Source organism: Cryptotermes secundus, unplaced genomic scaffold (genome assembly GCF_002891405.2).
Source record: "Cryptotermes secundus unplaced genomic scaffold, Csec_1.0 scaffold461, whole genome shotgun sequence".
Lineage (NCBI taxonomy): Eukaryota > Metazoa > Arthropoda > Insecta > Blattodea > Kalotermitidae > Cryptotermes > Cryptotermes secundus.
In genome coordinates this window covers 725,453-749,467 of record NW_019739952.1, presented here as the reverse complement: position 1 = coordinate 749,467, position 24,015 = coordinate 725,453, and the positions used below count along the sequence as shown (strand labels likewise).

Genomic DNA, 24,015 nt, shown 5'->3' with positions numbered 1-24,015 from the left:
TAAGCAGCTGCTCTGTATTGGATTACGTCGTAAGTAAGAACCTTCGCATATTTCTCCAATTGCAGCCATTAGCGTGTATGTTTCTAGTTTCAGTAACTACGCAGTAACTGAGTAATTAAATAGCAGCCGTCTTCATGGAACTCATCCAGCTGTGGGTTTTATTCTGTGACAATTCAATCCAGTTCATTTCTTTACAAAGATCCATTCTTGAGATTTATTTTATTATTAACGTCCCGTCTCTGTATCTTCCAAGATAGTCACTTTTCTACAGGATTGTTTGTATATTTCTTGGTGCCTCATTATGCTACATAAGCGGCAGATCATAACCTCTTCTGCAGCGCTTTCATATGGCCGCCGTAAACGTGCTGGATATTGGGATATTGGTAGTATGCAGTAAATCATCATCATCATTACCATCATCTTCTTCTTCGAGCGCTACAGTCCATGCTGAACCTTGGCCTCGTACGATTGCTCACCGTTGGTTCTGATTGCATGAAAATTATAGCCTACATTTTTAGTGTACTTCCTTTATTTTGAAAAAAAAAAAGAAGATAAAAGTAGGCTTATGAGATCACCTTTCAAATGCCTGAACCAGTCTTTATTAAACTTGGTGTGTGTGTGTATGTATATATATTTATTTATTTATATAGATATGTATATATAAGCTATAAAAGTTTGTGACGACGGTACATCAGTACAAACATTATGTTTCTGGACATTATCCATAGGCCTGTCTTTATCTAAAAACCTTCCTGTTTATTTTTCAAAACACAGCGTTTCGGAGACTGGATTATGTCTCCGTCTTCAGGTAAAACCTGCTCAGTTGGGCCCAGTCGATAGAGGCAGTCCCTAACTCCGGACACCTGTATCCTATCCAGTGGGTACCCATGGCTGTTTTCCCGGGTTTAAAATGGTCAGGGTGTTGAGATTATCACTCGCCTCCACCTAGTGCCGAGGTCAAGAATAATGAAGCTTTATCTCCGTTCCTGTATATGCCTTCATGGCGTGGTACTTAAATAAGCACAGGGATAACTTCACCTTTTATGTTCTAACGGCGACTTTAATATCGAGACTATAGCGTTGATAATAGGATGGTTAATGAATGTGGAGCAGTTAATAAAATTAAAATTTGGTAGGGGGATCCGAAGTACTCCGAGAAAACCCACCCAAATGCCTCTTGGTTCACTAAAAATTCCACATGACCTGAACTGGAAACGAACTCGGCCGCCGCGATGGGAAGCCGGCGACCAACCGCTTGAGCTATGGCACAGCCTTAAGTTACTACGCCTTTTCAACTGCAGATTTTACGTAGCGTCGAATTATGTAGGATGAATATAAACAGGGACGACTTTAAAGGACACAGGCATGCAGTACTTTAATGCTGCCATATCAATATTCTCCTTGGAAGCTCAGAAAACCCACGAGAAACCCAGAAAAGTTGAGACTCAAACCCGGGTACTTTTAAAATAATTCCAGAGCGTTACGGCTACCAGCCTGCTAGGTACTGTTACGGAGCAAAATTTTGAGAATGAAAAGTGAAACCATTGCCTAAATGTTTCGAGATTTGCGACAAACGTTTTACAGCAATCACATTAGTATGTCAACACCTGGGCAGGCAATCTAGGTTAGGAATGCCTGAGTTAGCAGAATACGCAATAGCACTTCTGCAAGTCGCGTTGTAGGTACACTGGAGTATAATAATATTATCAGATACGCAGCAACGAGGTACCACGGGCCCACCCACAGCCAGGGAAGAGCCAATGAAAACTCTCTACTCCGAAATTAGTACAAAGGGGCTAGCCAACATCCCTCTTTCGCCAACCGCAGAGTCAGCAAGTTAATGATATAAATTGCTGAATTAATGAGACTCAGGATCGGATCAAAAACGTAATAACAAGTTGTCAGCCGGAGGCTCTATCCGATAAGGGTGCCACGAGATGGTGGATGGCGACATTTATCTGCATTTCTATTGGAAATAAGTCTCTTTGCTCATATTAGCCATGTTATTGAAAATTCAGTGTTGTGTGATCTCAAAGTACAGTCTCCAGTGTACCCCAGCGAGCGCCAGGGTAGAGTAGGGTAGAAATTGTGTAGAGAGGGTGACAGGCAATGGAGGGAAGCAACGGTCTCACGGCCTCTCCCCCGGGAGGGAAATTAGACAGAGAGTAACGAAACGGTGTTATGTAAACTGGCCGAAGGCGGCCCTTTTTATTGTAAATAACAGTGTAAATAGATCAGTGTACATAGGATAGGATGTACTCAGGGAGTTTGATTCACCCCTCCATGACCAACCCGTCCACGACCGATCCAGAGAGATCCTACCCCCAAGAACTGACCCAGGCAGTCGACGGCGGCCGAGTGCAGCGAACAGCATAACTAAAAGGGTGGCGACGGACTAAATTAGTAATACATTCTCACCCCCCCCCCCTGGAGGTGTAACAGGTACAGTTATGGACACTGCCCAGAAATTGTGGAAGGACAACAATCAATTATTTTTTTTGAAATTAGTGTCTTAAGAATTGGCGGATATTCAAATCGGGTCGTTTTGAATATAAATCAGCAGTTATAACCTCCGGTAGGACAAGGTTCCACATCCCGTTCTCGTGTGTCGTCGTGACACATTTCCGTTCAAACGTCGCTCTACAATGAACTGTGTGGTAAGCAGCTCAACAGCCTTCCGCTTCTCTTGATCATATGAATTGAAGTAGTTTATATTAAACCGGTTTCGCTCATAACACACAAACGTAAGCATGTGTCACTTATTACGTAATTTGAAGGAGCACTATGTTACAAGTCGGAAGGTCGCGGATTCGATTCCCGATGTGGTGATTGCATTTTTCAATTGATCTAATCGTTCGTCCCAACCGCACTACGTATGTCCCTCGTGTCGACTGAGCCTCTAACATACGAGTAAATGAATGTTCAAGTGGGTAACGGGCTGCCGGCTGACTCATAAGGCTGACCTCACCGTCCTCTGTGTGCCGACTGCCTGGAACGTGTGGGAGCCTCGACGTCTCACAACAGTATGGGCCTTCATGGCCTGTTACAGGGATAGCTTTACTTACTTTAATGGAACACATTATAATTGACAATCATTATAAGAACACCAGAGAAAAATACAATATACGAAATTGACGTAATGGAAAATTTCCGTGTGCAGATTTTAAATTAGCACGAAAGAATAGATTTATCGAGCTACTTTTCTTGTATGTTGCCACAACCGTGTTGACTGTGTAATTGCACCTATTATGGCGACTGTGTTTACAGAACGTATTTCTCCTGTGCACGCATAACATCAGTCCAAGGCATAATAGCACGCTACAAAGGCTTCATTAACGTCACGTGTGAACCAGCTAGCAACTGCATCACAGTGCATAGATACGTGTACAACATGTATGGAGGCGAGTTAGAATACCTCCACCGCGGTCATGCGAGTCGTAGAGGGCGACGGAAAGGGAACCTGGTCATCCAGGTTGGGTGTCGGATGGATGCAAGGCTGACGACCTTCGTGTGCAAAAGCATTACTGTTGCGAAATCCAAAGAAGCCAAAAGCGGATGCAATCTGGCAGAACTTCTAAGGAAGGCAATGGCTGAAAAGGGGCTCTTTTGCCGATGATAATGATGATTTATTTATTTATTCACTTATTTGTTTACTTATTTACTTGTTTATTTATTGCACAATCAGAACTACTGTTACCGAACCAGTGTACGCCCTCGTTAGTACACTGCATCAAGACATTAATTTTTCTTCTTCTATTACATTAAATGTTCGAGTCCCGACAGGGTCAAGAATTCTCTCTACTTCACTTCGTCCAGACCAGCTCTCGGGCCCACCCAGCTTCCTATCCAGTGTGTGCCGAGGTAATGCGGCTGGGGCGTGAAGCTGATCACTTACTTCCATCTAGTGCCGACGCCAAGAAAATGTGGATCTACACATCCACTCCCCCAAACGCCTTCATGGCGCAGTGCTTAATTAAGTTAAGCACAGGGGCAACTTTACCCTTTACGATTTTACCATTCTTTCTTTTTCTTGCCGGTGTCGCCGCTGCCGTCGTTGGTCGTTTGGCTCGCAGCTAGGGCGGGCTTTGCCTGACTCCACCGCTTCTCCGACTCCACCACTGCTCCTCACTATGGAAAAGGGGTTTCAGGTCCGGGACTTGGCCTGAATTGTCTATGGGCGCCAGCAACTCTGGATACAGATGCGAAGTGAAGTGAAAAGGTGGACGGGGTGTGGAGCTGATGGTGATCGGGCTAGTCGTGGGTGGAGTGAGACTCTGGCTCAGGTCGTTTCGGGCCTTACTTCGACGAGGAGAAAAGAACTCACTGGAAACACAAACACTTGGCACCACTTCCTCTATTGTTTTTGTAATCTGGTAGTCACTGCGATACAACTCAGATCGTTACTTTGCTGCTCTCGGTACGGGAGAGCTCGGATTCTACAGAATGAACGGGTTGTTGTTACTTGGTTACACACTCCTGCAAGCCTTGTCACAATACACCATTAGTACTATTATGTAGCACTTGGGGACTTGTATAGGTTACCGCTACCACTGCGTGTGTGGGGTCTGAGAGGGTCACGAGTTCGCACTCACTCGCGTTTCTTTCCAATATTAATTTTCCTGATTTGGCTTTCGAATACTCAGACATTAATTTCACTTAACAGTCGATCGAGAGGGCTAACTCCGCATTCGGCGAGTTTAACTGTTGTTGCGAGACTTTCGAAAAAGAACAAACTCTCCGTTTTTGAAGATTCAGAGGTCCTGTGAAAATTTGAGAACGCCTCGTTGCCATCCTACAAATCCCCGGGTTGGCTGGATTTAGACAATAGGGGGAGGGGTTCGATCGAGTTTCTCATTCCTCCAATGGTCAGCTGTTTCGCGGCGAAAGTTGGGTTCACGCGCTTTCACAGTCTTTCTGACCCGGGGTGGATCGAGGGGGTTCAATCTCACGATCTTCTAAGGGTAGGTCCGTGACGAATTTGAGGCCTAAATTGTCACATTCGTCACGCTCCGCAGAAAAGGTTATTGTGGGATATTTAGAACTTGAATGAAGGGGAATTCGCTAAAGAGTATTCAGAAGGTCTCCACTACAAGATAGCTGGTAATATTCGGATTCCTAAATCCTTTGACTTCCGTGACCAATCGGGTGTTGAAAAATGGTCCCTTTCCTCGACTATTGAAACAGTTCGCCGCTCCTCTCTAAAAGCAGTTTTTAACATTTGGAGAGTTATGACCTGTCAGAGGGCCATCTCTCTAAGTGACAAAAGGTTCTCTCCAGCGTCTTTTTGGACAGATTTCTCTTTTATTAGAGCGTAGGGCTCTTTGTAAAAGTAAAGAGAGTGTCGGGCTGGTTTGATTGTGACCCCTCAAAAACTTCACATTCTCGGAGTTGCGTAAGCAAACTTTCAAGCTGTTACTTCTTTAGGATTTCTATCTCGTCCCAAAATACCTTCCTCTTTTTGTGTCAACTGGGCTTCTCTCTTTCTATTTCCAAATTGCATACCACGCTCGGGTAGGAGGGAGGCCTGACTTCCCTTCGTGCCAATTGGGTTCAGGTCCCTCTGGTTTGAGTGGAGTGTGAGGTATTGCCTCTGCTTCTACGTAGTGGCAAGTACCGACATAAGTAAACAAAACAGTGTGGTCCTTTGCATTGTACGGTTACAACGAACCGTACCGAAAATTATTTAAATGAACGTTACATACATTAATAAGATATTGGCCAGAGGTGTGCAAACTACGGCCGGCGAACCTATTGTGAAAATGTTGATATAATATTTTTAATTTATATCAATATTAAAAAAAAAACTTGGCAGCAACCGCAAGCGGCACCATCTGTCGCACAAATGCGGTGACTAATGGCCTTCATTGTGCTTATTAAAAGATACTTCAAGAATAATGTGTTGACTTATTCCCTTCTTGGCAGGACATTTGCTACAGTTAATCCGGCCCTTCGCAGTCGGTACAGCGACTGGCAGCGGGCTGAAAGGTCGAGATCTCGGAATCTGAATCCCGCTAAGGGCAAGACTTTTCTCCTCTCCACGTCGTCCAGACCGTTTCTGTGGCCCACCCAGCCTATCTAATGGGTGCCGGGGGCTCTTTCCCCGGGTGTCAAGCGGCCGAAGCGTGAAGCTGACCACTCACCTCTAACTAGTGCCCAAGTCAAGAATACGTGGATCTACACATCCACTCCCCCACACGTGTTCATGGCGTACTGCTTAATTTGATAAGCACAGGGACAACTTTACATTAGTCCGACCCTTAGGCTGCATTCAGCTTGTATCTTATTGTGTGCAGACTTTCTGTTGTGAGATCAGCTGTTTTGGGGAAGATCTGTCAACTTCAGTTTGAGTGTCTTGTAAAGTGGGGTCTGCAATTGGACCAGTGCGCCTCAGAGTTTTCCAACTGATATCAAATTTCGCCGGCATCGGTTTAATAGATCTGGCTATTAAACATGTGGGCAGACGGTCACGCAATGATTTACGTACACGTACTTCATGCAAATGGCGCATTAATAACGAATGTCGTGTTATACAAGCTAATCTTTGAAACACGAATAATTTTTATAAACCAAAGAAAAAGCATCGTGTCTGCATGTAGAGGTCGACTGATCAGTCCTGTAAAAGTGAAGTAAAGTTGTCCATTAAGCAGCACACTGTGAAGACATGTGGGGAAGTGGAGGTATAGCTCCAACATTCTTGACCTCGGCAATAGATGGAGGTGATTGGTTAGCTTCACGGCCTGCCCGCTGCACCCCACCGGTACCCAGTGTTTAGGAGGCTCAGTGTTTATATTATCAAAATTGGAATTCCCCAACTCTTTGACCAAGCTTATTGGGTTCTTTCTCTCTAAACGTAAATTCAGGGTCTCTGTTGAAGGCGAAATGTCAACGCCAAGGGAAATGCAAGCAGGGGTGCCACAAGGTTCTGTCCTTTCCCCCAGTCTTTTCAACATGTACATTAATGATGCCCCCCAAACTCATGGTATACACTTGGCCCTTTTTGCGGACGACACGTGTCTATATGCGACAGACCGCAAAGAGGGTTTTATTGTTAGAAAACTCCAGCGCGGTCTCAGCTCAATGGAGACCTGGTGTGAGCGCTGGAATATAAAAATTAATGAAGATAAGACTCGCGGGGTCTACTTCTCTCGTGGTCGTCGACCGCCTGAGTCTTGTCTTACTCTAAACGGAAGAAACATTCCATTTGTAAATAGTGCAAAATATCTAGGTGTAATCTTCGATAAGAAAGTTACTTGGAGATTACACATAGAAATGATCGAAGCCAAGGCCTTTAGAACATTCATTAGAGTGTATTCCCTATTCAAAAGTGAGCGATTGAGCGCTAACATTAAACTGACCCTCCATAAAGCTCTTATTAGATCCGTAATGACTTATGCTAGTCCCGCCTGGGAGTTTGCGGCAGACACTCATCTAGTGAAATTGCAGCGCCTGCAAAACAAGGTTCTCCGCACGATTGGCAATTTTCCAAGGCGCACACCGGTCCGCGATTTGCACATGGCATTCAAAATCCCGTACGTATATGATTACATAACAAAATTATGCAGGCAACAAGCAGAAGTCATACAAAATCATGATAATGAGAATGTTCGCAACATCGGACAAGGCGAAGCCCGACACAGAAAGTATATGAGGCTTAAACTTGGCGGCGGTCAGGCATACGACCGTTCAAGTGACTAGACTGCCGTGGTAGCTAATACTACTAGGATATTTATTTATATATATATAAAAGGGCATAATCTGCTGTACCTAGCCTGGACTGACAGAGGCCGTGTAAATATTGTACATTTATATAAGAAATAAGTGTGTATTGTAAATATGTGTAAATACAGACAATGGACTTATTAATACAGACTGACTAACAAATGACAGACCCGACCTCTCGTCAGAGAGGGCGCTACACATGGACAGGACAGTAACTTTCATTCAAAAGAAATATCTGGTCATGAGCCCCAGCTGGGGCTCGACACCAAGACAGACAGACTGACTGACCGTCAGTTGCAACGTGACTCAGACTCAGACTCAGAGGAGGCTCAATGGACCCCAGAGCCAGTCTCAACGATCTGCACCTGCCGGGAATCGAACCTCGACCGTAGCTCGTCGCTATATTGACTGAGCTAGCGCGGTTCTATGCTGTATAGGGAAACACTAAAGTTTTGTAACCTTAATATAGGCGTTAATGTAGCTGCCACGCTGATTTAAGGATCAGAGTCCCTGCTTCGGATTCTGAATGTTCTGGGTCCGAGGATCGATACCAGACTGGGTCACATGGTAGGCTTTTGTGCTGTACTCACTCCGTCCTGGTAGAGACTGGCACACTATGTACATCGCACCACATCCGCAGTTCATCGTACACTATCAGTCACTTTTCCTTCAGCGCTATGTAACCCATGCAACTATCACAGCGAGAAACACAAACTGACTGTTGTTGAACTGCGAACTCACATTATCATCACAGAATGTGTACCCGTGCAGTGGGAAGAAAGGAAGGAGCTCTGAGTTCTGCAAGGAATTCCTTGTTAACGATTGTGCAAGTGGTTAATTGGGCCCTCGGCCGAACTGTGACTTGTTGGACGACGGTTTGCTCCGCAGTGTAGTCCCTTAACGGCCGATCACAGCGGCCGCAAAGTCTAGGGGATGAATCGTCTTTGCACGCTATGACTTGGTCATACTGATTACATCTGGCAAACTGTACAAATTGTGAAGCCCCTCATTATGCAGGTTTCTCCAACCTCCAATTATTTCATTCGTCTTTGGTCCAGATATTCTCCTCAGTACCCTCCTCTGAAATACTCTTCTATATTGTTCCCTTAATATCAGAGACCAAAAATCAGACCCATACAAAACTACAGGCAAAATTATAGTTTTGTATATGTTAATTCTTGCGTTTTCGGATAGCAGACAGGGTGTTCTGAACTTCTAGCAATGCAGTGCTATGCCCCAGTTGTCTCAGCGTGCCAATTCAAACAATTGCGTCTATTATACGATTATTTAATCCTCTTGGCACTTAAGAGCCAAGCAGTATAGCTTCGTAGATCAAACGTGACGCATCTTGTTGGGTTCCAAACGATTTTGCAACCCTCACTGACCTTGATGCTCATTTACTGCATAATATAGCATAGCTACGGGTTCCATAGTGCACTGTCGTGTGTTATTTTCTTTCGCAAGCTATCCCTGTTAACAGGCCGTGAAGGCCCATAGGGTTGTGAGGCGTCGAGTTTCCCACATTTTCTAAACAATCCGCTCACAGATGGCGGTGAGATTGTCGGCCCTTTACCCCCAGGAATATTCCTGGTACTTATTTCTGTTAGAGACGGAGTTGACCACAGGGCCATGATGTGGCTGGAAGGATTAGGCCAATTGAAAAAAAAAATCCAGTGGCCTCATTGGGAATCGAACTCGCGACCTTCCGACTTGTAGCATAGTGCCTCAACCAACTACGCTACCGCGTGCCGCGTACTTTTACCCCTTAATGGAATCAGCATTAGGCCTGTCAGCAGCGGGCATGATTTGTGACTCGTTAAGAAAACGTTATCATTTCCTGTTTCAGAACATCGCCCCCTCCCGCTTGCAGTTAGTTAAATCCTAGATAATGTACTTGTTCAGTAGGTCCAGGTCAAGGATTCTTGTCTTACATTCAGATCGCGCGACATTTTGAATTCAGATCCGTTTGTACATATTCAACGGTACAGTCGTTCACAAAAGTATAATAGCAGTTAGACATTGTTCAGTTCTGGTTTGTTCTCAGTGAACTGTAATGCACAATACAAAAATGTGTGAACAAGAAGCATGACGAACTGCGAACACAAACTTCAGCATAGTTCATATTCACACACGCGTGTATATGTCTAAGCATTCGCTGATACGTAGTTGTCCAGCACACGTGTCCTCGGTATAATACGCGTGTATATGTCTAAGCATTCGCTGATACGTAGTTGTCCAGCACACGTGTCCTCGGTATAATACGCGTGTATATGTCTAAGCATTCGCTGATACGTAGTTGTCCAGCACGCGTTTCCGAAGGTTTCACTTACAAGGTCATCTTGCAATAATCTGTCATATTTATGTGGAAATGCTGAGTGAAAGGAAATGTTTCCTTCACTGCGGGCCACGCCATAGCTCAAGCGGTTAGTCGCTGGCTTTCCACCGCGGGTCTGGTCAAGTGGGATTTGTGGTGGACAAAGTGGCGCTGGGGCGGGTTTTCTCCGAGTACTTCGGTTTCCCCTGCCCATCTCCATTCCACCAAATTCTCCATCATCATAATCACCCGGGGCAGGTACAATAGGCCAATCAGTGGCCGCCGTGCCGAGTGGACCCAGCTGGACTCCGCCCCCTACTAGCGAATTAAAAAAAATTAATTCCTTCACTGCACGCGCGCGCGCGCACACACACACACACACACACACACACAGAAATTCTTCGCCAGTTGTGGATTTCCGTTCGTAACCAGTTTTGCTCTTCGTTTTAACTGATTTTGTGTAACTCCGTCTTTATCATACTTCCCTTATTGTGAAACAAAAAGTTCTTGGAAGAACTAATCGTCTACTTTCCTTCGATAAGACACGGACCGGATAGAAGATGACATCTCCAACAATTATTCGTTGCCGCGGGAATGTGTTTACTGGGCCGTTGCATAGCAGCAATAGGGCATAGTTAGGCTGGTCCACAGACTCTCCTTTCGTACGTCACGAACCGTACAGAAAACGACGCGTCCAATAATTCTTTATTGTTGGGTGTATTCGTTTCCGCGGTAATGTTTTTACCGAGCCGTTGCCTGGCAACGATAGGAGGATACACATAGAGACACAGAGACGGATTGGAGGTATTTAAGAAATATGCCGTTGAGATGGGTTCAGGTGCCCTGGTACACATACCAAGTTTGATAAAGGCATACCAAGTTGAGGCATTCAAAAGTTAAAGGTGGGGGGGAGGGGGGATACACAGACGGCATGGAGCTCGTATAAACCCATTTTCACTTTTCTCAAAATTAGGAACATAGGCTTATTTAGTGTGTGTACGCAGTGAAAACGACTGTGCCTCTAGCACTAAAATAGCCATATTTCCTTGAAGCAGTTCTCTGACGGCATCCGAAACCGGATTTCTAGCTTCTAGATTGTAGTGTGCCTTCTTGTGACACTTTTCTATTTCGTATCTAAATTGGGTCTAGTTCTAAACCTGTCTTGGCCTAGTTTTTGTGCTTATTGAAGAAACGGACAACTTCGACTTCGATGAGTTAACAGCAATCAAGGTTCCCCTAAACCCCAATATCACACAAGGCCTTGGTCTCCTAAACCGTGCTCTTTTCAAGGAAGTAATAACTCGCGGTTAACAAGGAAATGTCTATACATACAAGTACATATCTATCTGTCTGTCTGTCCGTCCTTATTCCTGTTGCTTCCACTTGGAGCACAGGGCATCTGTAAAACGCTTCGTTTCACTTCAGTTTCTTAATCTTAGACAGTCGGGAGGACTCCTTGGATGGAGGATCAGCCCGTCGCAAGGCCGCTACTGACACAGGAAAAAACAAGCACAGAATAAACAGACAAACATCCAAACCTGTAGTTGGATTCGAACTCACGATCCCAGCATCCAATCGGGCGAAGACATTTCATGCCTTAGACCCCGCGGCAACGTACAAGTACATAGCAGTACGTTATTTGGAATACCGTGGGAAACTGAACAGTAATATAATAAGCTGTGACGTGGGAAAGGCTGCATAGATCTATCAACCAATTTTCTTGCATGGATTCGAATTTAGAAGAGAAGGGGGTTCCGCATGTGGTTACATTCAAGCGCTCATGCACAGTGCGGAATGTGTCATTCAGTCAGCGTGGTTCTGAAGATCAGTGATACATAATTCTTTTACTGACAACTCTCTCTAGCACTCGATGCTTTGAAAATGAATGCTGCGTCACCCAAACACAAAGCTCTTCTGCTCTGTAACTTCTCATTCTCTGGTTTGTGATTACACCTGTGCAGTGTTGAGAAACACTTGAATAAACTGGTGTATTATTGTTTGGATATTTCTCCAATATGCATTCCCCCATCAACAAGGTTAGCAATTCATAGGGAAGGTCACTGTGATCTGACAGTTACTTCATGGACATCTATATGCTTTTAGTTCCATAGATGACGTCAGCGGTAGATAAATATTTTTACAGCATGAATATCTTCAAATTATTCCTATGCATTGGCGTTCATGGATTTGGTTTGTTGAATTTATTTTCCACAACATTTTCTACCTTAGTTAGAAGTCTGTACGTGAATTTTCGACATTATTATTGTACATTTTCCTATTATCACCCACTGATGAACCGCGATCTTAGGACCATACGGGGGATATCCGGAAAGTAAAGATGCAAGTCCAATAAAAATGCGAGGGACTTTTTACACAAATGGCAGTGCTCCCGTGTGAGATAGGAGCCGTATGACAGGACAGAGTTCGCCGGCCACAGTCACGGCAACGTTATGCTCGCAGTGTGTTTAAATGGCAGTGCTGCCGTGTGAGATAGGAACCGTATGGCAGGGCTGAGTTCACCGGCCACAGTCACGGCAACGTTATGCTCGCAGTATGTTTAAAATGGCCATGTCGAATCAAAATCCCGCCAAATGTGATGTTCGTGCAGTAATTCGATTTCTTCACACGAAAGAAGAAACTGCTGCTGAAATTCATTGCCAACTTGTTTTTGTTTACGGCGAAGATGTTATGAAGTGACAAAATGGTGCCGTGAATTTGAAGCGGGAAAAAGTGATGTCCATGATGAAACAAGGATTGGAAGGCCATCCGTTGTCACTGATGGAATTATCAAAAAAATTGATGAAAACATTGGTGCTGACGGACGTTTAACCATCGATTAGCTTCATCAAAAATGTCCAGAAGTGTCAAGAACTGTTCTCCGTGGCTAAGAGAGCAGGCGCAAGATTTCTACCGCGCTGGAATAAAGAAACTCGTTCCCAGGCTCACTAAGTGCACTGCGATCCATGGTAACTACGATGAAAAGTAAATGAAGGTGTGTTGTAAAAGTGCTACAAGTGAATCCCAAACAAAATTCTTTACACATATTTTCTGGACTTTGTTGCATTACTTTCCAGATATCCTTCATATTTTAACGTGTTTAGCCACTGAAGACGTCGTTCTGCTTGTTAATTCGTTTATTTAATAACTTACAAGTCTTGGCTACAATTAATTATAACACTGTTATGGGCTTACACAATTTACAAACCCTACACACAAATCTCTTTACACTGTCCTCAGTAGTCTACACGTATTCACAGTACGATACGGGAGCTATACCAGTGTCACTGTATTACACACTCCCAATACCTTCTCAGTTATCACAGACTATCACTGATCATCACACATAAGCTCGTCTGATCACGTGTCCGGTTCTTCTTTCCGGGACTGCTGCTATATTCCAACTGTCTTCGTAGGCAGTGTAGTTCTCTTATAAACCCTCAGCCGGACAACGGGAAAACGCCTTGCTTCCTTGTTACCTAGTCGCCTGTTTACCGGTGTTGCTGGGCAACACTGTCTAGAGTTGTTTCCTGCTGTGCAGTAACCGCGGCATCCCCCGCCACATGGCAGTGGTTGCCTCACACAGCCGCTCCTGTGCCACTTCACCGCGGGGAAGGGGAAAGAGTGTTGACTGGCCAGTTACCGTAGTAGCGACAGAGCTGCGATGCCGCCACGTCACCGCTGGCGTGGGAGGGCATGTCCTCTATAGCGCAATGCGTCACAATATATATATATTTGTCTGATCATGTGGTGTTGTTATATGGGCGGCGGAACCCACCTACTCTTCTAAATACAAATTCATGCCAGAAAACTAGCTGATAGACCGCTGCTGTATTCTGAGCCTGTCCCACCTCAAGCATATGTAGCTGTACTGACAGGTTGTCCGACCATCAGTCGTGAAGCAGCACAGTGTGGGCATGGGTCTCGCGGGGACCGAAACCAAGAATGCCTATGCTGGCGAGGGCACGCATCAATTTACCCGACCCAACATATTGTCACGTGTTGGGTATGTAACGCGGCAAATAACTTCACGCCTTATTGGATAAAGCGAATTTTTTCCACACTCTCTCTTACATTTACACAATTTACTGTTTCACAATTACTGCTCTTACATAATTCGCAACTTCAGTATCCCAATTACTGCAAGCTGTAATATCACAATTACTTCTCCTGCTTCCATTCACTCCGGCGAATGCTAGAGTGCAACTGACTGGTTACTCCCTCTCACTGACGAATACTCCTGTTATGTAGCTTCCGCACTGACAACCCAGAAAACAGTTACGTGATAGCTTTCACTGTTGCGTGACGTCGTGTTTACCAATTGTCTAGCAAGAGTCGCGCACGGGCTCCCCTGTTGCGTGACGCCGTGTTTACAAAGGCGTTGCTGGGAAACGCTGCGTAGCAACCAGCGCGCTTCGGCTCGGCTCGGACAAACACCGCTTTCCGTACTGTTGCGTAACCTCGTTTCCACTGTTGCGTAACCTCGTTTCCACTGTTGCATAACTTGGCAACCGACCGTTTATCTATCTTCGTGGTAACTCGTTCCACCTCCCGTTGCCCAGCAATGGTTAGACATGCCTCTCGGGGGCCGAAACGAAGAATGTCTATGCTGGCGAGGGTACGCATCAATTTACCCGACCCAACATATGTTGTCCATCGACTGAGATCAGCTATTTCTAATGGACCCGACAGAGTGTCTCTCCCACCCCCTCACCTGAGGATGGAAACAGATGCAGTTTCCGAAACGTTGTATTGCTTAGAATACTGGTTAATGTGCGAAGTCCAAAACCCAGCATTCCCGAATGGCATATAACTTTAGAGTCGAGGCTATATGTAGGCCCATTTCAAGTCCTGTCTTGTACGAAGTTAGAATGGAACTTCACAAATGACTTCTAGTACAAACAGAAATTGTATAGAACCTGTATGACTATAGATGAGCCCACCTTTGGTCCCTTATGAGACCATACACTCGGAGCATGCTTCTTTACGGTTCAGCCTCGCTCCGTCCAGCCTCTCGTCTGTACTCATGAAACAACTCGAGAATCACTTAACCGACCTTCGTGAACATTTATTTTGAGAAGGTTTGCTAAATTTTGTTCACACACTCGAATTTTGGTTAAAACCCGACAAGAATTGAGGACATTTACAAGCATTATGCGCTGATCTAAGCATCACAGGGATATACGAGTATTTTGCTACTAAAGGCATGTTGACTCTAAAACAGTTTATTAGTCATAAATTATCGCAAGAAGTTCTGGGAAGAACTAATCGCATACTTTCTTTCAATACTCGTACGTCACGGAACGCGTAGAAAGCGTCAGCAATTCTTTTACTCGTATTGTGTCGTGTATTCGTTGCTGCGGGAACGTGTTTACCGAGCCGTCGCCTAGCAACGAAAGGAGGGATACATACACAGACTGAAGTAGGCCGCCGAGATGGGCTCAGTTCCCACGATATGCATACCAAGTTTCATGAAGATTTGTTCAGGCATTCAAAAGTTGTTATACGGACAGCATGGAGATAGCGGCTAACAATCTATGCATCTAGTGGTATTTGTGCAGATCCATGTGTTTGTGGTACACAACACGTACGTATATGCTGTTAACGCATTAAAGATTAAATGCAAGTTTCAGTAGTAGATCTTACTCTCTTTACATTTTACACATGCCTCCATCCATACTCTAAAGCAGCCGTGTAAAACTTGCGGCCCCTCAACTTTTAGAGCTAATTGATATTAAAATCAATATTAAAATTTTAATAGAAATATTTTTTGTAAAGACAATTTTCCAACAGACCAGAAGACAAGATAAATTAGCAGTCTGCAGGAAAAGTGATTCTGAGAACTGCAGAAGGGTTTGTCCAACTAACGGTTTGTAAAGTTCGTGAAGGACAAACTACTGTATTTCAGAAGGCTAATGCACTAAAATCCGCACTGCCTCACCACCCCAAGTATTTCCAAGAATCCCTTTTGGAGGCGTAGTAAGAATGCAAGGAGGGTGGCAACTGACAGACAAGTGCAAGGGATATCTACCTTCAAAACCAGCTTGTAACCCCCAGTCATTGTCTAATGGGCTGCTAGCAAACTTTCACTTTTATGACCATTGAGACAAGATACACCTTCCTACTTGTCCGGTAGTCTCTTGTACACTGTCATTCAGTTCATTTTCACACAGCGACAGGTGCTGATGTTACATTGTGATGAACGTATAAAGGTTGTAATTAAACATTAAATTATCAACTACGAGTTTTCTTGTATATGTTTGTTTGATACTTGTCAAAAATGGCATTCTCTTTGTTTTTAAAACTGTAAGGTATGTGACTTTAGGTAATTATATTGAAATTATTCCTAAATAATAAATAGAATTAAATTTCCTTGTATCAAAATCTAATGTATATTTCTATTTTGAAGTGCCGCCCTGGACTATTATTTATAGGGCTGAGGTGGCTCTCTGTATAAGTTGAGTTTGACATGCCTGCTCTAAAGTATGGGAGAGCCGACAATGTTAGCGTGTCATTTAGAATGCCTTCTGCCGAGCCAGCAGGTTTTATAACTGGTCCCTTTCCTTTCGTTTTCCCCGAATAATATTTATATGCGATTCTTATTCGTAACTCATACTCTTCGCCAAATATAATTAGAATGGTCGAGTCAAGGACGATGAGATGGGCGTAGCATGTAGCGCGCATGGGGAGAAGAGGAATGCAAATAGGATTTTGGTGGGAAAGAATGAAAAAGCCCTCTAGGAAGAACTAGACGCAGGTGGGAACATAATTAAGAGTGATCTTAGAGAAACAGGATGGGGAGATATGGACTAGATTCTTCTGGCTCAGGATAGGAATCACTGGCGGGCTCTTGTGAACACGGTAATGAACCTACGGGTTCCGTCAACTGTTTGGGAGATTTCTGAGTAGATGAGCGACTGGCAACTTTGAAGAAGGACCCGGCTCCATGGAGTCGGTGCCCAGTCCTCCAGTGCATGTTGCTGTCCGTCCCTTTCACTTCCAGCTGATAATCTGTTACTATCTGGCGAACAGTAGTGAAGCATCTTACTAACATTTTTTTTCGTTAAAATGTAGAATTTTTAATTAAAACATATTTCTGTATTATGTGCATTTAACGAAATACGAACAGAGGTTACTTGTGTAAGACGCGGTATTTCATCTGCAGTAAAAGAATATCCTATGAAGGCCCAGTGCGACATTTCGTACTATCTTTCCATTTATGTTGTCTGTATACCGCGCCTCGTAATACTTCAAAGGTTTTTTTTTTTTTTTGTGGGGCCTCACATGTGTCTGTAATATCTGCCTCAGGGGCGATTCTGCACAGGAAGGATGTAAAACAAGTTTGCTGCATAATTGTATTCCCGACCTTCAGTCAGCACAGCATAGTACTGCAGCGTGTGCAGCCTTTGGCTTGCCACTTGCCCCTTGAACAGAATTTCTCGGTGCACAGTTATTCTTAGTAGAAGCAGCAATAATGGTGAAGTACTGTCAGGTGTCACAGTGACTAAAGAGGGCACTGAGATTTATAATTGGATATGCTTTTTTTTTTTTTTGCTGTTTACATTTCCTACAGAACGGACAAATACATTGTAAGACGAGGCACCGACTAAACAATTAACGTCAATACTATACTACACCTATACCACGGGCCTCCAAGCAGTTTATTACATGTATACAGGTCTGAATATACTACTATGTCCGCAGGAATATAACAAATTGCAACAACTGACTTGATGATATAGAACACCATTCGAAGAGTCTTAACCTTGTTTTACCCTATGACTTTCGTTTTTATATAGTCTCGTTCTTTGTACTTTTACGCCAGGCATTTTATAATGTAATATTATCATGTATCCAGTTTACCAGTCCTGCAGTTCAGTGGTGTGAACATATGCCCAAGTTTGCAGCCTCAAAATGGTAGCATTCATAGACAAGGCGGTTGAATGCGATCCTAAAGCAAAGAAGTGCTTAGACTTTAAGAGGGAGACTGAGGCTGCGTCCTACCACCTAAACATGAAATTCTAAGGGAACTGCAGAAAACAGCAGAAAAATGTACCATTACCAAGTTTGTTCAGCCCATACCCTCTTTCATGGCTACTCCCAGTCCCCTCCAGTCGCCCTCCTTGGCGTACTCGGACTGACTTCATCACTAGACTATTGTTATTGTTATATCATTATTACTAATACATTCGCACACCATATGCAGTATATTATTATTAACGAACTTTTGTCAATGTTCTTATATACTTGCCTTTTCATTGCCTGTGTTTCGTAGCGTCATAAGACCACCCTCAAATTTCCCATCGAATTATTTTCTCAACATCGCGAATTCCTCATTCGCATGAGTTATGATATCGTAACCGTCTCGAATGTTTACTCTACCCTTTCAAAATCTCTCCAGAATTATTCGCGTATTTGCAAGGATTGTGTGATAACGTTTTACTGTATACTCGTATTTCGACAAGTCTGGAATAAACGAAGTATCTGAATCCTTAAATTTTCCTATAAAATCAGGAAGAACTGAAAAATAAGTCGTTTTCATTCTTATCTTGTATCATTGTATACGGCTTAAATGCGAAAATACATATCAAAACGTGTGAAGTTCGTCACAAACAAATATATCGAACCGACGAAATACATGTATTTCATTGGACTGAAATCTGATTTGTGCTATTTGCATTCAGCGTTCGACGTATCCCGTCATGCTCACACGCAAATTGCGGCAGCCTGACGAGCTGCATTTTCCGCAGCGCAGTCTCCCAGAAGGACAGGGAATCGTTACCAGATTCGTATCAAAATGCGCTAGTGGAAGGGAAAATTAAATACATATCTAATAAATTTCGGTGGAAATAGTTTTGAATTACTGAACATACTTTTTCCTCTACCAAGCAAAATAGCAAACTACGTAATACCTCTAAGAGAACGTACTTAACATTTGATTCCAAAATGTGCCAAAGTCACAGACCAAAAGATGCGCAACATGCTGGGCCATATACATATACGGAACTCAGGACTCTACATTATTATTACCTCGGAGGAACTTGTAACCCCTAGAGGTCGCGGCCCTCGGGTGGCGCACGAGGAAGCTCTTCTTGTAAGGTGGTCCGGTCTGAATATGCTGAATAAAGACCCGCGGACCCCTCCAGGAGGCATGCGATAGCATAGTTGGTCGCAGGTTCGAGTCACGATGAGGCGGATTTTTTTCAATTTACCTATTCCTTCCAGCCGCACTGTGGCCTTGGGGTCGACTCAGCCTCTAACAGAAATGAGCACCAGGAATTTTCCTGGAAGTAAAGGAAGGCTAGGCGTAATGCCCAACCTCACCGCCATCTGTGAGCTAATTGTATAGAAAATGTGGGAGCCCCGACGTCTCAACCGTATGGGCCTCTACGGCCTGTTGCAGGGATAGATTTGCCTCTTTGTCCAGGGACATAAATGTGAAGGGAGGACTGACTGGGCCTTATCACCAGTCTCCGCCCATGTCTGGGTTCAGTCTCACGGGTTAACTTTTTGTTGTGCATGGCTTTCATTTGTTGTTGTTGCATAAAATCTTTGACTTACAAGTTTGGAATTTATAAGTCAGAATAAGACGCTTGATGGATGTACCAGTAAAAAAATTAAAAGGAAACCCATATGCTTTATAAATATGTCACTTTACACTCGCGGATGATGTAGTTGCTCTTAATATGAGACAGGTGGCAGTACTCGTCGATCACTTGATATTTTCATTGTTGTTCTGTAACAATATTAATCTAAAATTTATTGACGTAACTCGGATCAGTTATATTACACTTTAAATCTAGTACAAACTTTATTTTAATAATGATTACTATATTAATTCTTAATTACGTGATCCTGAGTCAAGTCTTGCATTTATAACTTGGTCGAGGTTCATCGTTATGCAGCAATGGATACGTATAGAACGTAGCTCAACTACTAATGTCATCACTGCACAAGGTACATATCGTCCGACCGTTGGACCGTCCATCCATCCATCCATCCATCCATCCATCTTTCCGTATATTCTGTTATCTGTCTATCTTTGTTGAACCTTGGCTACTTCTTCAGTTCCTCAATCTATACACAGTCAGTAGTACTCTTTGCACGGAGGATGAGCCCGTCTCAAGGCCGCTACCTGCACACAGAACAACACAGACACAAAGTAAACGGACACAGACATCCACGCCTTGAGTGGGATTCGACCCCACGATCCCAGTGTTCGAATGGTCGAAGGCGGTTCATGCCTAAAGGCCCGTCCACATTACTCGTGCTCATGCGTCAGAAGCTTACTGCTGCCGGAAAATCAGGATCTGGAGCTAACGAAGTGGACGCCCAAACTGGTTTGCATACAAAGCCTTTGCATTTCTTCACAACAGATATCAGCCCCAGATCCTGATTTTCCGGCAGCAGTAAGCTTCTGACGCATGAGCACGAGTAATGTGGACGCGCCTTTAGACCGCGCGGTCACTGTGATCGGCACGTACCATCATACACGAATGTTATTAACTGTAAAAATTAAAAATAAAGGAATTATGTTATGAAAAATTGACTGGCTCCTCTGAAGCATTAAAATAATGTGTAATGCAGAGCCTTGCTACCTGCTTGTTCCTCGCTTTGCTTATTCTTCGACCCTGAATATGGAGTTGACATGTTCCTCCCAAAAAGCGGTTGACTATCAACGGACTACGCGGCGTTATGTCCCAGAAGATATAACTCTTCATAACAACCGTCTGAGAACCTGTAATGCTACATAGAGTACATGTGTCTGAAAACAGACACAGACCTAGGTCGAAGGAGGTAACAGGAGGTCTAAAGGGGTTCATACTGAGAATGTTCATAATTATATTCTTCACCACATATTATTAAGGTAAAGCTAACCCTGTAACAGGCCGTGAAGGCCCATGGGGATGCGAGACGTCGAGGCTTCCACATTTTCTAAACAGTGGGCTCACAGATGGCGGTTAGATTGTCAGCCTTACGTGCCGGTAGCCCTTTACCCCAGGAATATTCCTGGTACTCATTTCTTTCAGAGGCTGAGGCGACCCCAGGGCCATAGTGTGTCCGGAAGGATTAGGTTAATTAACCCGCGACCTTCCTAACTTGTATCATAATGACTCAACCTACCACGCTACTGCGTGTCCCCCATCAAATATTACTAGGAAGATCAAATCGAGGAGGGTGAAATTGGCGGAGAATGTAGCACGCATAGGTGAGATGAGAAGTATATACTCGCAGAATTTTATAATGGAGGGAGACGAGCCTTCGGGGTCCATAAAAATAGTTTCCTGATCAAGTGAATGGGAGAGTAACTAATCAAGTGCTCAGATGAGGCCCTCTGTCATGAAGTCGGAGATGACATCTGAAGCTTTTGATTTTTGAAAATACTTAATTCAGTTCTCATTAATCTTACCCTTGACTCTCACCTTGACAGTATGCTCATTTTGATGAAGAGAGCAGGTGATCGGATGTGACGTACACGAGAAGTGTAGCATATGCGTGATTGTTTGCACTATGCATGATGTCGAGATATAAGCTTGCTCAAAATAAAAGCAGTTCCAAGAAGCATACCAATTGCCCATAAGCTATTTAATGACGCTTCATCAACTATATTGAACCAGGATAGCGCAGTCGGTAGCTACAGCGACTGGCTACGGGCTGGATTTCGAATCCCGGTAGGGTCAAGAATTTTCTTTACGTTGTCCAGACCGGCTCTGGGGCCCACCCAGTTTCCTGTACAATGGATACCGGGGGCTCTTTCTCCAGGGGTAAAGCAACCTGGACGTGAAGTTGACCACTCACCTGCAACTGGTGCCGAGGTCAAGAAAGTGTGAATTTATATACCCACTCTCCCGTAATTCATCATGGCGTAATGCTTACTTAGTTAAGCACAGGGATGACTTTACCTTACTTTTACATCAACTACAGTAAGAAAGTACGTATATGGTGCAGTTTGAGCTCATTGATGCCTTCTACTGATCACAATGTATTGTAAAGCACCATATAACGCACCTGAGCCTTTAATCAATAAATGGTTGTATTGTCCAACATGTTCGGCCCGTGAGAAGAAAGTAATTTCAGCGACCCTAAATGGAATTGAACACCGGTCACTGAGTCCATAGTCGATTAATAACCAAAGAAGGTAAATTAAGGGCATCAGGCATTTGCATCCAAATTCTCATTAATTTGCCCCAAAAGAGATAAAACTGAACATGTGTTCATCGTTCGTTTTGATTTGCGCAGTTGAAGAGCGTCGGCCCGAAGCTGGTGCCTTTCTTCAAGACAGTGGCAATTTACTTTGTGCTGTTCATCCCTTCGGAGACGCCGTCCCTATTTTCCATGGTCATCAAATGCTTACCCATCATCAGCCTGATCGTATTTGTGCTGCTTCACGGCATGAGTCTGGGAGACGAGTAAGTACTAGCACTATTTGGCATCAGTGTGAGCCTCATCACCGACACATTATAAGCCACTCAGCACGTCAGTCGCGTTCAGATCGGTCCTGCATCTAACCTTAATATCTGCCACGTGCCAATCCAACTAAGAATCAAATGGACCTGCAAGCTTCTGCCTAGCCTCCAGTAAATACAAGTGGAAATTTTGGATCTTTCGTTATATTAGATCAATCCAAAGAAAATAAAAATTCCCCCTCACAATTTTAATGTATTCTTTAGAAGAACAGGATTTTATGCACTGAAGATGGAGGCAGCAGGTTCCTCCGAAGCACTGGTAGTGCTCTATCAAGCTACACAGTGGCATATTGCAGGGGACAGTAATCCTCATTGTCATTACTGCGAGAACCTCAGCCAGATAGTCAAAACAAAACAAACTCCATGGCCTGTAGTCCGCAAGCGAACTAATCCGACCGAGCGACCGCCACTTGTCGGCGAAGTTAGTGCCAACTTTTGCAGATAGAGGGTGTCACGTGTCAGTGCAACCAATCCCCACAGCCGATAATCTCGGTTTTCTAGACCAGTCAGATAGTCAGTTGTTTAAATATAACCCTCTATCTGTTTGTATACTGTAATGTATTGTAATGAGAATACCAAATATTGACACTTTGTTAGAAATGCAAGTTTTGGAGTCCTTCATTCATGCACTTCATGTCCTCATACACTGTACATATGCAATTGAGTATGAAAAAGTTAAGTGAGCACAATTTTGATTCAGTTTATTAAGTGTCTTTAACATATTGGTAAATCAGAGTTAGGGTATCATGTCTGAATTAATTATGAATGATATTATTTTCATAATTTTGGTATGTTCAAACACTGTGACTATTAATATATTACACTTGAACATATTTCAAATGCAAAATTTTCTTGAATGGCTCTCTGGACTGTGGTCACTTCAAAATATTCTCATGCAGCCCCTGAATAAAAGCAATTCCTCACCCATCCACCAGAGTACAGTTAGCCTAAAGGTGATGTAACACTCTACTGCTTCTATTAATCAAATGACCCTTGCTTAATTGTTACACTATTCATTGCTAATTGCAGGTACACATTTTCACGTCGCATTCTAACAGGCCTAGTTTTATCTTGCCTGGGAGATGCATTGCTAAATTGGCCACAGTATTTCCTGCATGGCATGGCAGCATTTGGGGCGGCACAGATCATGTATACCGCAGCATTTGGTTTCAAGCCACTTAATGCAACCCTCGGGGCAGCTATCTACACATTTGGTGCAATAGGTGAGTTGTGTGCTTCGAATGGCCCAGATGTGGATGAAGATGCTAACATGATAGTTTCAGGTAAACTGACTAGCCTGAAACAAATTGTTTTGTGGCATTTTTCAATCCCTTTTGGTAAAACTGGAACAGTACCTAAAAACATGAAACAATTTCTTCATGCTTCACCTCACATTATAGCTCGGATATGAGATGTAAGAAATTTTGGTAGGAATCTCTTGTTAAGCTACCATTTTGAAGATCAATGTGATGAGGCCATACTATTAAATGCCTCTTCCAGAAATATTAGTGGCGATGT

At 43.7% G+C, this 24,015-nt stretch overlaps 1 protein-coding gene across 3 annotated transcripts in view; it reads left to right on the top strand.

Annotated features, from left to right (window-relative positions):
* LOC111872120 (lysoplasmalogenase-like protein TMEM86A) overlaps positions 1–24,015 on the top strand; it is a 102,439-nt gene that overhangs the window by 44,060 nt on the left and 34,364 nt on the right. For all 3 annotated transcript variants that reach the window (XM_023865699.2, XM_023865700.1, XM_023865698.1), the window contains exons 2-3: positions 22,271–22,440; positions 23,527–23,720. In XM_023865699.2, coding sequence (XP_023721467.1) covers positions 22,271–22,440; positions 23,527–23,720 — 364 coding nt within the window. The remainder of the gene's footprint in view (positions 1–22,270; positions 22,441–23,526; positions 23,721–24,015) is intronic.